Source organism: Lutra lutra, chromosome 4, assembly GCF_902655055.1.
Source record: "Lutra lutra chromosome 4, mLutLut1.2, whole genome shotgun sequence".
NCBI lineage: Eukaryota > Metazoa > Chordata > Mammalia > Carnivora > Mustelidae > Lutra > Lutra lutra.
Window position 1 is genome coordinate 165997593 of NC_062281.1, and position 13712 is coordinate 166011304.

The 13712-nt window shown below is 48.9% G+C and overlaps 1 protein-coding gene across 3 annotated transcripts in view; it reads right to left on the minus strand.

Moving 5' to 3' along the window:
* Positions 1 to 13712, minus strand: part of CTPS1 (CTP synthase 1) — a 32069-nt gene that overhangs the window by 5508 nt on the left and 12849 nt on the right. For all 3 annotated transcript variants that reach the window (XM_047726662.1, XM_047726661.1, XM_047726663.1), the window contains exons 7-13: positions 13456 to 13536; positions 8690 to 8841; positions 7269 to 7401; positions 4296 to 4384; positions 3464 to 3558; positions 2720 to 2782; positions 726 to 769 (exon numbers count right to left, since the gene is read on the minus strand). In XM_047726662.1, coding sequence (XP_047582618.1) covers positions 726 to 769; positions 2720 to 2782; positions 3464 to 3558; positions 4296 to 4384; positions 7269 to 7401; positions 8690 to 8841; positions 13456 to 13536 — 657 coding nt within the window. The remainder of the gene's footprint in view (positions 1 to 725; positions 770 to 2719; positions 2783 to 3463; positions 3559 to 4295; positions 4385 to 7268; positions 7402 to 8689; positions 8842 to 13455; positions 13537 to 13712) is intronic.

Below are 13712 nucleotides of genomic sequence, written 5' to 3' on the forward strand. Positions count from 1 at the left end.
CCACATTCCTCTGACAGGAGACACCACACAAGGGACATGGGCCTCCACAAGCTTTGGTTACTATTAAACACGTTTGTTCAACACCCATGTTCCACGGGTCTTGAAGAACAAGCCCATGTCCCCGGGCTGTCGGGGAGGAAATGAACGAGCATCTGTAAAGGGGTGAGGACGGCGTGTGGCACACAGCAGGGGCCCACGTCAGTGTTTCCTGTCAGCAGTGGGACGACGCTCCTGGGGACTGAGGGGAGTGCGGAGAGAGAATGATGCTAAGCGGGAACCACCCTGGCTGGCTGGGGTGAGGCCTGTCTTAAACATTTTCTGTTGCAAACTGGGAAGAGAAGTGAGAAGGTACGCAATGAAAAATAAAAGTTCTTCCCATGGGGCGCCTGGTGGCTCAGTGGGTTAAGCCTCTGCCTTTGGCTCAGGTCATGATCTCAGGGTCCTGGGATCGAGCCCCACATCGGCCTCTCTGTTCAGTGGGGAGCCTGCTTCCCCCTCACTCTGCCTGCTGCTCTGCCTACTTGTGCTCTCTCTCTCTCTCTGTGTCAAATAAATAAATAAAGTCTTTAAAAAAAAAAAAGTTCTTCCCATGCAGTGGGTCTGAGGGACCCATGGACAGACCCAGTGGTCTCCCTGAGTCCAAGCCCTGAGCGCCCTCACGAACGCCCCCCACCCCGCCCCACGTGCCCTTCTCAGCCCTGGGGAGGCTCCAACACTGGACTCACCACAGGATGGTTGGTCTTAGGGTCAAACTCTGTAGAATTGGCATCTGAAAAATGGAAATACTTACGTTAAGAAAACAGTTACAAATAACACTGATTATTTTCAAGTGTCGTCATTCTTAAGCTCTTAATTACAATTTCCCTCCCCAGTTCAAAGTGACCGTTCAGTGATTCGAACAAAAACCAGGAGTCACATTAATACGAGGTACTCGGTGCACACACACGGCTGAGTGTTTTCCATGTGCGAGCACCGGGAAGCCAAGCCGTGGAAAATGAGGGAATGGAACCAGGGGCACCACCTCATCATCTTTAGCTCGATATTGCCTCCTCGTGACAGCTCACACGCTGCTGCCTCAACTCCCCCTTTCTTGCTTCAGAGTGTATCTCTCCAGGACGGGCAACACATTCCTCTCCTCCTTGGCATCTTCTGTGTCACCCTGCCCGACCGCTCCGAGCAGGAGCTAAGTCAGGAATTCACTGATCTTGAGACCCGAACAGCTTCCTCTCGCTCACTGAACGGATGGTCTAGCCATAAGCAAAACCACTGAAGACTAAAAGGAAAAGAATCTTGTTCCTGGTACCGTCCGGCTCCCTATGCGTGACAGGCCTGGTACCTTCCCTCCTGGGCCTGACCAGAGCCAGGTCCCAGCTGAAGGCAGACTTATCGCCAGGTCACCCACGCACCTGGGGACCCCATTGGGTGACTGGTAGTGCCTGGGAGAGGGTCCAGGGTGCCCAGAGGGCCAGCTCCAGGGCCACGGGCAGCTAGGACAGTGCCTGCCAGGGCTCAGGGGCCAAAACTAAAGGGCATGCAGCCTATAGAGCAGCTAGAGTGCTGGGTGGGAGGTGAGTGGGTGAGTGAGTGGGAGGTGACCTCTCAGAAACACGTCCAAGGAGCCAAGCCCTAACAGTAAGCTGGCCACGGGAGGGCCACTCGTCCCTCATGGAGCCAGGCCGCTTTCACACGCCTCAGGATGCTCGGCTTCTTCTTCCTACAACTTCTGAGGTCTTCTTGAAAACGTGATGTTTGTCAGCTGGGCTACAGAGTCGAGAGGGGCTATGTGGGCTCTGCCATCAGTGGTCCCAGGGAGCCTTGCCCCCACCGTCGCACTGTGCGCTCCCCTCTCCCACCAGCTGCATAGGCCTCGGGACACGAGCAAGCTTGTTAAGTGTCCACACACTGGGCCTGTCGTTCTGGGAGGTCGCCCTGCTGTGAGACGCCTTGGCTGAAGTAGTGAATGATGAGCCTTGCTCCAGGGAGAGAAACATCTTGATGTCCCTGCTGGGCAGAGCTGAATGCACGGCAGGGAGATCTGATACACCACAGGGAGCAGAAAGCCAGCCAACCGGGTCCACTCGCCCCACAGCACTCCGAGACATGGTAAAACCCTGCTGGGAGCCATGGAGTGTCCAGGTAGTCTGGACAGTTAGCGAGGCACGGAGAATTTCCTACTGGCCAGGCACCGCACTGGGACTATTTACAAGCATAATTTCATTCGATTCTCACAACCAGGAGAAGCAGGTACCATCATCACCCCATTTTACAGAAGAAACAGAAGCCCAGAAAGGCTAAGTAACTTATCTAAAATCACCCACAATAAGGGAGGGTCAGAAGTTAAGCCCAGGTCTGAAGGGCTCCAGGGCCCAAGCTCATAGTAACTGCACAGCCTCAGGCCAGAGTTTCCTTGCTCAGCACCAGCTCAGGGATGGTGGCTACGGGGATGGGAGTGCGGGCATCTCTGAAACTGGAGATGCGGGGACAGAGACCCAGGATGCCTGGCCAGCTGTGACTTCTTATTCCTGCAATCGGCAGGGCTCAGAGGAGCTGTGCTTTCCCTTCCTGCACATGGCACTTCCCCCTACTGTGCCCCACGAGGTACCGGGAAGCCAGGCCTGGCCTTCTCTGGGGCCCCCTATCACCCAGAGGGGCGCCAGGCTCCACACCCTGCAAAAACACTTCAGCAAGAATTGTAACAAGGTTTGTAACGAACACTTACCTTGCCAGCCCAGCACATTTCTTGAAAACTCAACCACTGCCAACTGCATTCCTAAGCACACACCTTGCAGGTGGAAGGGAAAACACAAAGGAAGCTCTACTGAAAAAGCAGCTTCTATATTTCCCACCAGCCTGCCCTGACTCGGTGTCCCGTTTGCCCACAGAACGACAATCACAAACTCCTACTTTCCCTGCTACCCACAAGCACCCCCGCTGTGTTTTATCTGTTATCAGCTTTCAAAAAGTGGGTCTGAGCTTTCAAAAAGTCCTCATATGAAGGGTCCAAGTTTTGGGAGCCACTCAATTTTAGAAATACGCAGTAGCGTATTCATATTTAAAAATTCAAGTTTTCCTATCCTCTCTCATTAAGTTCCCATTTACAGATGATCAAGGTGAAAATTACTAAAATTTGCAGCTCCGGGAAGCATCCAAAATCACAAGCCAATGTGAAGTGAGGGTGTGAAACTCAGCGTCAGGTGTCCTGCCGACCAGCTGGGTCCACAAAAGGACCAGATTTCCTGACTGCTTTTCATTCTCCCCAAATTCCACGGCCTCTACATGCGGATGTATAAGCTCTTAAACTTTTCACACTAAGAAAGTCTGCATTTCTCCCAAACAAAACCAAAACGACATCTACTTGAGCTGCTACCTAGAAAGACAGCATCTGTGCTTGGTTCCAGTGACCTCCCTGTTTTACTCGCAGGCTCCCACGCGGCCCTTTTTCTTGCTCTTTCCTACTCCTTACCCAAAAAAGGCTTCTTCTGTTTCCGAGCCCAGGCGATGGCTTGGATTTTTCCTTCTGTCCCCCGAACACCAAATCCCCCCGGAACCAGCACTCCGCTGTACAAGAGAACACAGCACATGGGGATTGGCCCTTCCCACCAGCCTAAGACACTGATGCCACAAAGTCACTCCCCCTATATTTGGCTACTGGGGCTATGACGGTGACTTGGGAGACTGCCGGTGAGCTGTCTGTAAACACTATGGGCTCAGAAAATGTGCACTAAATGCTTACAAGGGAAAAAACAAAAAAAGATGGCACACATGGGTTCTTTCATTATTTTTAACATATGTTAACATAAATGCAACTTCTTACTTCTTGGCTTAAAGAGCTCCCTGGCGTGGGCAGGGAGCCTCTCCCTGTCAGCTCAGAGTGTCTGCCGAGCGGGGGCCTCGGTCATGGCTGTAGGGCTCTAGAACATCCCACTGCTCCAGGGAGCTGGAGTTTCCTGATTATTTACTATTATAAAGAACAGCTGCCAAAAACCCACAGAGAGGCTCTGCGGACGGGTCCTCATCAAACGTTCCGGAAGAGAATCTTTAAATAAGCCTCATCCGTCGGCGCAGGCAGGCAGCAAACGTCCGTGAAATCAGAACGTGTTTTCTTTAGATTCAACTATATTGATAAGCTGTATTTTTGTAAGGCTTAAATCTTACAGACTGTAGCCTTTCAACAATTAAAAGATCTTTAAAAAGCAGATTGCCAGCTACAAGCCCGAGAGCACAGGGCTCTGCTCAGTAAAGCCTCCTCCCACCACCGAAACCCCTGGAAACCCAAGGCCGAGGGCCCTACTCACTGCGCGCTACACAGCTTCTGCCAGGCTTCGTGGTAGCGCACGGGCTCCTCCTGCAACGTGCTCGGCTCCAGGTCCGTGGAATCTATGTACTGGGGACCATTCGGGCGGGGGAGACAAGAAGCAGTCCATGACTCCAGAGCCGCCTTCTTCCTAATTCCTAAATGATACTGTCAATGCCCCATCTTTCTTCACTTAAAAAGTTTTAGGGGCTCAGATGGTTAAGCGTCTGCCTTTGGCTCAGGTCAATGATCCCAGGGTCCTGGGATGGAGTCCCAAGTCTGGCTCCCTGCTCAGTGGGGAGCCTGCTTCTGCCTCTGCCCTTCCTTCCCACTGCTTGTGCGCACGTGCGTGCGCTGGCTCTCTCAGATGAATAAAATCTTTAAAAAAATAAAAAATAAAGCTTCAAAATTATAATCTTCATGTATTTAAACCCAATAATTTTAAAATAAACTTTAAATTCTTTCTTATAGGGATGGGTGGGTGGCTCAGTCAGTCAGTCTGCTGCCTTTGGCTCAGGTCAGGATCCCAGGGTCCTAGGATCAAGTCCCACATCGGGCACTTGCTCAGCAGGGAGCCTGCTTCTCCCTCTGCCTCTGCCTGCTTGTGCACGTGCAAGCAAATTAAATAAATAAATAAATAAAATCTTTAAAGGTAAATAAGTAAATAAATAAATAAATTCTTTCTTATATTTTAAAATACAAATGTTCCCTTCAAAAATCACTGGCCTCCCCAGTATGGCTCTCCACTGGCTCTACCCTCAGCCTGCTGGAGTCCAAAGTGTTCTCTCTGGGGCCCCTGGGTGGCTCAGCTGGTTAAGTGTCTGCCTTCGGCTCAGGTCATGATCCCAGGGTCCTGGGATTGAGCCCCGAATCGGGTTCCCTCATCAGCAGGGAGCCTGCTTCACCCTCTGCCTGTCTGTGCTCGCTCTCCCCCATCTCTCTGACAAATAAATAAAATCTTTAAAACTAAAATATAATGGAAAAAAAAAAAAGAAAAAAATAAAGTGTTCCCTCTGCTCAGAATGCATTTTCCTCCAGCCTGTCTGCTACCAAGACTAATTTCCATCTTCGCCTCTTTACTGCATTATAACTTACAGGCAATAAAACCCAAGCATTTTAAGTGTACACAGATGAGTTTTGTCAAACATACACACCAAGGTGTGACCACCACCTCAATCAAAAATAAGGAAAATGACTGTCATCCTAAAAAAGTCCCTCTGCCCTCCCAACCCCGCAAACAACCTCCTCTCGGCCTCCTGCCCTGGACACCCAGGCTCTGCTTTCTATCACCACAGATGCCCCTTTTAGAACTTGATAGAAATAAACACACAACACGCAGCTTCCGTGTCTGGTTTTTTTGGCTCGGGATGTTTCTGGGATTCATCCCCGCTGCTGTGCGTGTCACAGGTTTATTCCTTTTCGCCCCTGAGCCGTTGCCCACCAAGGAAATACAGTACAACGTGTACACGAACTCACGCTGGACATGTGGATTGGTTCCAGATTTTGGCTATTAAGTATCAGTTCTCTTGTATAAAAATATTTCTTGTGGACCTATGTCTTCAGTAAGTATCAGGGAGCAGAAGTGCTGGGTCACGGAGTAAGTGTACGTTTCCCTTTGTGGGCAAGTGCCAGGCTGTGTTCTCACCAGTCGTGCCATTTCCCCAGCCCACCAGCAAGGTACGGGGCTCCCCATCCTCTTCGGCATGCTCGGCGTCTCTGGCGGGTGTCTGGTCACAGTGGTTTAATGTGCATGTATTTCCCTGACAAATGAAGCTGCTGCCCTTGTCTGCCTTTCCACATACATCAGGGGCAGCTTCTACGGAAGTGTCCACTCAGATCTTCTGCCCTCATTCTTATTAGTTTGTTCATCTTTTTCCTACTGTTTCCTGCCCAGGACCCTGCGATGGCTTCCCTGAACCTCAGGGGAAGACCCAGCTGTGTGGCCCAGGTGACGGGATTCATGACCTCACAGGCTTGTCTCCAGACATCCTCCAATTCACACTTTCCCATCCACTGAGTTCCCAACTATTCCCCGTCTCCATGCCCTGGGATACACTCTACCTTCTGTCCGAATGCCCTCCCTTCTGCCTCCCCATCTTCCCAAACTCTGCCAGAGACCCTCTTGGAGGAAGTCTGCCCTCCTCACACGTCTACCCAGATAGGCTCCCCCACCCCTTTTGTGTGCTCCCCTCACACCTTCGAGACCCCACCTCTCGGCCCCCACCACCCACCATGAAAGAAAGGCACAGACTACGTCCACATGGAGACGACAGATGAAGGAGCCAAAGAATGAGCAAAAGACGGGGAAGTGTAATAAGATCCCATAATTCTTAAAATGTATACAGTAGGTCCTTCTGTAGGAAAGTGTTCCCCAGCACAAAGCCAACTAAATTACCACGTGAGAAACACCCGGAGGAGGAGAAGGCCACTGATGCCAGCAGTGAGGACAGCCAGAATCTGAGCCCTGAACCTCAAGGTTCCAGGCACCCACTCCGCCAGCTCGGCTTCTGCACGTCCTGTCATGGAGCGGAACACAAGCAGGACCGCTCACGGGTGCTGCACACGCTCCAGGCACTGGCCGGGCAACCAGACACACATTTCAGAGAAAACCTCCCCGCTCTCGGAGGTGGGTATTAGCCCTCCCACGTCCCAGACAAGGTAAGAGAACAGCAGTGTGCCTCTGGTCCACCAGGGCTCCCCCATTCCCCTGGCACAATTGTACTTGGCCACCTGCTACTCAGAATCAACCATCTGCACTTCCGCAAGCACTACCCTGACCACCTCTCCCCTTCACTGTCTCCTGAAAATGCCCTACTGCTCTCTCGCTAAGCCAGAAGCCAACCATGAATCCTTTCTAATCCAAAAAAGAAATTCCGAGTTCCAAGAACATATGGCAGATATGCCTACGGCATCTATGAGACCCCAGAAGCCCTCCCTGTCGAGGCCTTGCTATAGCCGTGCTGCCCCTCCTTACCTTGATTTCTAACTTGTGGTTGATGGCCAGCGCAGAATGCTCCAGGGCTTTAATGACGGAGGCGTACGAGTCTGAGAACTTGGTGTATTTGCCCACAAGGGCAATAGAGCAGGTCTCCAGCAAGCGATCGTATCTATCACACAAAGACCAAGAGACACTAAATTATTTAGAACATAAATACCACCATGAGATCAAAACTGCTTTCTAAAAAGAAGAAAACCTCTCTGGGAAGCATACAATGGGAGTGTGTATGATCTGAGTTCTCCGTACACAACAGTAAAGAGGAAGCAACTTTCAAATCCATGTGGCAGGCTTTGTAAAGAAAGTAGGATTTTAGAACCTGGCATGAAGAGATGGCTTCCAAATCCCACACAAATTCTTTCTTAAAAATTAAAATCCCAGGGACGCCTGGGTGACTCAGTGGGTTAAAGCCTCTGCCTTCGGCTCAGGTCATGATCTCAGGGTCCTGGGATTGAGCCCCTCATCGGGCTCTCTGCTCGGCAGGGAGCCTGCTTCCTCCTTTCTCTCTGCCTGCCTCTCTGCCTGCTTGGGATCTCTGTCAAATAAATAAATAAAATCTTTAAGAAAAAAAAAAATTAAAATCCCAAAGAGCTAAAAAAAAAAATTAACAGACAATTCTTAGAAGTTAACGCAATGAAGGGAATAGTCAAATAAACTATAGGACATTAACACAATGGTCTATATTCACCAAAAACCTTCATCATAAAGTATAATTAGTAACAGAGCAAAAATGTTTGTAATAGCGTATGAAAACGGGATCCTCGAGCTGTATGCCATTTTCATGGCTGCCTACGGATATATGTGGAAATGCACAAAGACTGGAAGGGCCAACAGCAAAAGGAAAATGCCCCTCACAGAGCAAGGTAGGAGTGCCCCCCACCCCGCAGAGCCAGCGCCGAGGCTGCGGAAACACCTCTGAAGTGAGGCAAGAGCATCACTGAAGTGTCTGGAGGAATGGGGACGGTTCTCAAAGCGAGCAGCTTCGGCAGCAGCAGTAACACAAGACCGGACACCCCGCTCATCCTCTTCTGGGCGGTAAGCGTCACATTCCCAAACAGCTCAGCTATCTGGGGGTGGGGAGGGGAACCTCAGGAGTGCCGGGCCACGGTCAGCCAGCAGGGCAGGCCTTGGGGACAAGAGCTCACCCACGGCCACTAGATGCCCATTAACATGGATTTCCTAGTGGAGGGGACATGAGGCCACAGGTGTGTGATCTGAGCTCAGCCCTGCCAGGACTTCCTCAGTCCTAATGCAACAAGGTGAGGGCTAAAAGCCTGTCCCTGCCTCTCTTACCACCGAGTCCTTCCCTAGCGTGAGCCGACAGCGTGAGCAAATTCCCTGAGACCCTCCCAAGAAGAGAAATAAAGCCCGGACTCCCAGCTCCTTATCATGAGGCAAACCTGTCTGCCATCTCTTTCCACTTCATCAGCATTTTTCGTGGCTGCCTCTCGATTGGAAGGTCAAGTCTCCGGAGAAAATAGTCTACGACCCCCTGCTCCTCTAGCAACAAGGGGACTCGGTAGATGGAGGAGACATCATGGACGCAGATCACCTGTGTAAAAACAGGCAAAGGTTATTTAATAAAAAACAAACAAAACGAACTGGGCTGGCAGCCTCCTACTGGCTCTATCACCTCAGAAAATAACTTCTACATCTGAAAATGGCAAGGGCAATTTTCTAGAAAAATATACATTACGAAAACTGACTCATGAACAGAATAAAAAATTAGAGGCTAATCTCTTATGAACATGACTGCAAAAATCCTTTAAAAAAAGAAGAAAAAAATCAGGGGTGCCTAGGTGACTGAGTCGGTTAAGCATCGACTCTTGATTTCAGCTCAGGTCATGATCTCAGGGTCACGGGACTGATCCCCACATCGGGCTCTGCGCTCACACTCAGCACGGAGTCACCTAGAGAGTCACTCTCTAAAATAAATAAATAAAATCTTAAAAAAAAAAATCACAAACCAAACCACAAATGTAGTTTAAAAAAAGAAAAAACTTCACGTCCAAGTAGGATTTGTCCCAAGAATGGTGGCTGCAAACTTGGCTGTACACTGGAGTCACTTGGGTGAGCTTTTAAAAATTCGCAAGCCCATACCGTACCCACCACCACACGGACTAGAACCTCTGGGGGTGGCAAGCAGGGATGTCATTTTTCAGGCTGAGTCCAAAAACCATGGCATTAAGATATATAACAGTGGAATTCACTATATGAACAGACAAAAAAAGGAAAAAAAAGTCACCTCAGTGGATGAAGCTAATAAAAATTTAAAACCAACCCACAGTAAAAATGCTTGGTGAATTAGGACTATTAGGGAAAATGTGAAAAACATAAAGAAGAAAAAATAAAAGCCCACAGCAAACATCATTTGGTTCTCAACATGTAATATTAACGTTTAATCTTTTTTTTTTTAATATTTTATTTATTTGACAGAGAGAGAGATCACAAGTAGGCAGAGAGGCAGGCAGAGAGAGAGGGGGAAGCAGGCTTCCTGATGAGCAGAGAGCCCGATGCGGGGCTCGATCCCAGGACCCTGAGATCATAACCCTGGCCGAAGGCAGAGGCTTAACCCGCTGAGCCACCCAGGTGCCCCAACATTTAATCTTTAAAGCTGAAACAAGGCAAAATTGGCCACTATTGTACATTCTATTCAGTGATGTATTAGAGATATTACCCATTACAATTAAATAAGAAACATATGAAATGGAAAATAAAAAGCAACTGCTCAGCCACTACATTCAGTATTACTTCTCACCCACAAAAAACCCTAGAATTTACATGTAAACAAACAGAACTAGCAGAATTTCAGTGAGGCTGCCAGGCTTGAGATCAATGAGCAGAGGTCAGCAGGGTTCCTATACATGGTCATATCTAATTAGGAAAATTAATTTTTTTTTAAGCAGGCTCCACACCCAGCATGGAGCCCAACGTGGGGCTTGAACTCACAACCCTGAGATCAAGACCTGAGCTGAGATCAAGATTCGGGCACTCAACCGACTGAGCCACCCTGGGGCTCCTAGGAAATGTAGTTTTTAAAATTTTCCCATTCATATAGCTACAAATATTACGAATACCTATAAATAAATCTAGAAAAAAAACTTTACAAATAAAGAAATCTTAAAAAAGCAACTTTATGAGAAAACACCATAGATTACTGTTGAAGGATGGTCTTTCCAAGGAAAGAAGCTGGGACAACTGGCTATCCACAGGCAAAAAGATGAATTTCAATTTTACTAGAAAGTTGCTATCCATAAAAGGGAACTCACAATGGATCCCAGGCCTGAATATAAGACCTAGAATTATAAAACTTCTAGAAGAAAACATGAAATCTTTTTGTAAGGTGGAGTTCTCAGGCAGAATACCAAAAGCACAACCAATACAGAGAGAAGTGGATACACGGGAGTTTATCAGAATGCAAAAGCTTTTGTGCTCCGAAAGATACCACTAAAAAGGTAAGACAAGCCACAGACTTGGAGAAAAATGTGCAAATCACAGATCTGAAAGGACTATTCTTCAGAAAATACAGAGAATTCCTATAACTCAGTAAGATAAGCAACTCAATTTAAAAATAGGCGAAAGATTTGAAATGCGAATTTAAATCTAGAAACACTTGTCATGTTCTTAACAGTATTTTTTTTTAAAGATTTTATTTATTTATTTATTTGACAGACAGAGATCACAAGCAGGCAGAGAGGCAGGCAGAGAGAGAGGAGGAAGCAGGCTCCCTGCTGAGCAGAGAGCCCGATGCGGGGCTCGATCCCAGGACCCTGAGATCATGACCTGAGCCGAAGGCAGCGGCCTAACCCACTGAGCCACCCAGGCGCCCCTTAACAGTATTTTTTAATAACCTATTCTTTTTGTTTTTTACGATTTTTTATTTATTTCTTTGACAGACACACAGCGAGAGAGGGAACACAAGCAGGGGGTAGTGGGAGAGGGAGAAGCAGGCTTCCTGCTGAGCAGAGAGCCCAATGTGGGGCTTGATCCCAGGATCCTGGGATTATGACCTGAGCCAAAAGCAGATGCTTAACAACTGAGCCACCCAGATGCCCCTTAATAACGTATTCTATCATGGAATTTAATTACCTTCACTTGCTGGGATAAAAATACCTCAAATAAATGAAATGCATAAATAAGAAGGCTGCTCATAACAACATAGTTATTCTGATGCTCTATACAGATAGTTCCTGACTTTGAGTGGTTTGATTTGATACTCTGCTTTAGGGTGGTGTGAAAACAACACACATTCAGTAGAAAGGATACTCTGCATTTTGAACTGTGGTCCCCAGGCTAGCAAACTGGCCGTACGCTCTCTCATGTTGTGGGGCCACAGCAGCGGGCCACAGCCTCCAGTCAGCCCCACGGTCACAGGGTAAACAACCGATAGCTTACAACGGTTCTGTACCCACAACCACTGTTCCCCACTTTCAGTACAGTGTTCGATGAATTACATGAGATAGTCAATACTTTACTGTAAAACAGGCTTTGTGTTAGGTGATTCTGCCCACCTATAGGCTACATTTAAAGTAGGCTAGGTGTATTAACACATTTTCGACTTAGGGTATTTTTTTTTCTTTTAAAGATTTTTTTTTAAAGATTTTTTAATTTATTTATTTGACAGACAGAGATCACAAGTAGGCAGAGAGGCAGGCAGAGAGAGAGAGAGAGAGAGAGGAGGAAGCAGGCCCCCTGCTGAGCAGAGAGCCCGACGTGGGGCTCGATCCCAGGACCCTGGGATCATGACCTGAGCCGAAGGCAGAGGCTTTAACCCACTGAGCCACCCAGGCGCCCTTCTTTTAAAGATTTTATTCACTTATTTATTTGACAGAGAGAGAGAGAGATCATAAGTAGGCAGAGAGGCAGGCAGAGGGAGGAGGAAGCAGACTCCCCGCTGAGCAGAGAGCCCGATGTGGGCCTCGGTCCCAGAACCCTAAGATCATGACCCCAGCCGAAGGCAGAGGCTTAAACCCACTGAGCCACCCTGGCACTCCGACTTAGGTATTTTCAACTTACAACAGGTTGCCTGGGATTAGCCCATCGTTAAGTCAAGGGAGATCTGTATTTAGTAGGAAGCAGAATTCCTGACACAGAGCTCCCAGCTTGGGAAGCACTGGGAACACTGATCTCCGGCCCCAGGCCACGCTCACAGCCGGACTCCTGAGTGCCCGCGGAGATGGGGGGTCAGAGGCTGCCCTGTTCTCTTCACTTCAACCCCAGTGACTTTGACTTTTTGACCCTCACTGCCATACCCCCTGTAGTCCTGCTCACGAACTGCTCTTTTTCCAGAGCTGCTGCTTCCTTCTCTGCCCCCAGGCCAGCCGGGCCCTCCTGCTTCACCTCTTGACCCTCAGTAACCCAGCAGCAAAGCAAACCACTCACAACCTCAACACAAATTCCTGGACCTCAACTTCCCCGCTCCCGCCCTTCAGTCGCTCTGACCGCAGCCACAGCCTCAACTTACCCGCACCAGGCCTTCCCTACCGTGCCCCACCCTGGACCTATGACAGGTCCCAAAAGTCTGAATTTCCTATTTAAGAGGTATCCTCCATAAGCACATGTAATGAAAAAGACTAAATCAGGATTAAAGCCTCTGCCACCTTAGACACCAGGCGCTAGTAATTTAAAGCTAGTTGAAGTGGTTCCTGCCTTTAAGGAGCCGAGTCTATGAGTAGAGACAAACACGGACGGATGGACAGACGGACGGACACACACACACACACACACACACTCTCTCTCTCTCTCTCTCATTCTCTCTCTCTCCCCAAGGGGCAGCAGAACATGTCTCACCATGTGAGACACACAGGTTGCCCAAGAAGTGTCAACCTTGAGGCCTGAGGGGGAAGCAGCTTGACAGGTAGAGCTTCTCAGGCAATATTGGGTCCCGGGGGAGCCCTGGAGGGTGAAAATGAATAGGAGACGGCGGGCCCGGCGGGGAGGACGAGGCCATGCAGCCTGGCTGGAGCCAAGGGTACAAGGAGTGGGGAGAGAAGAGGTCAGAGAGGTCAAGTACGTCCAGAAAACCAGAGCCAACAGCATCAGTTCCAGCCAAGAGACTCCTGTCTCGAACTGTGAAACAAGGAGCAAGCCTCACGAAAGCAGCCACGACCCCTCAGGATAACTAGAACCAAAACCCGACTGATGCGGAGATGGAATTTCGACTCACTTGTTCAGGTTCAACGTGGCAGAACATTGAGATTTTCTCTTTCACTGACGTGTCCAGAGGATTTGAGCACCTGCACACAATCTAGCAGGAAACAAAGAAAGGCGTTCAGACAGAAGAGGAAGAGGGATGACGGAGCTGGGGTACTTTCCTGACTGACATGAAAACAGACATCACCTCGTGAAGCCGGATGAAAATGTGAACTCCAGCCCAGTGCAGGCCAACATGAAAATAGGACCTGTTTTCAAAACTGAATTCCT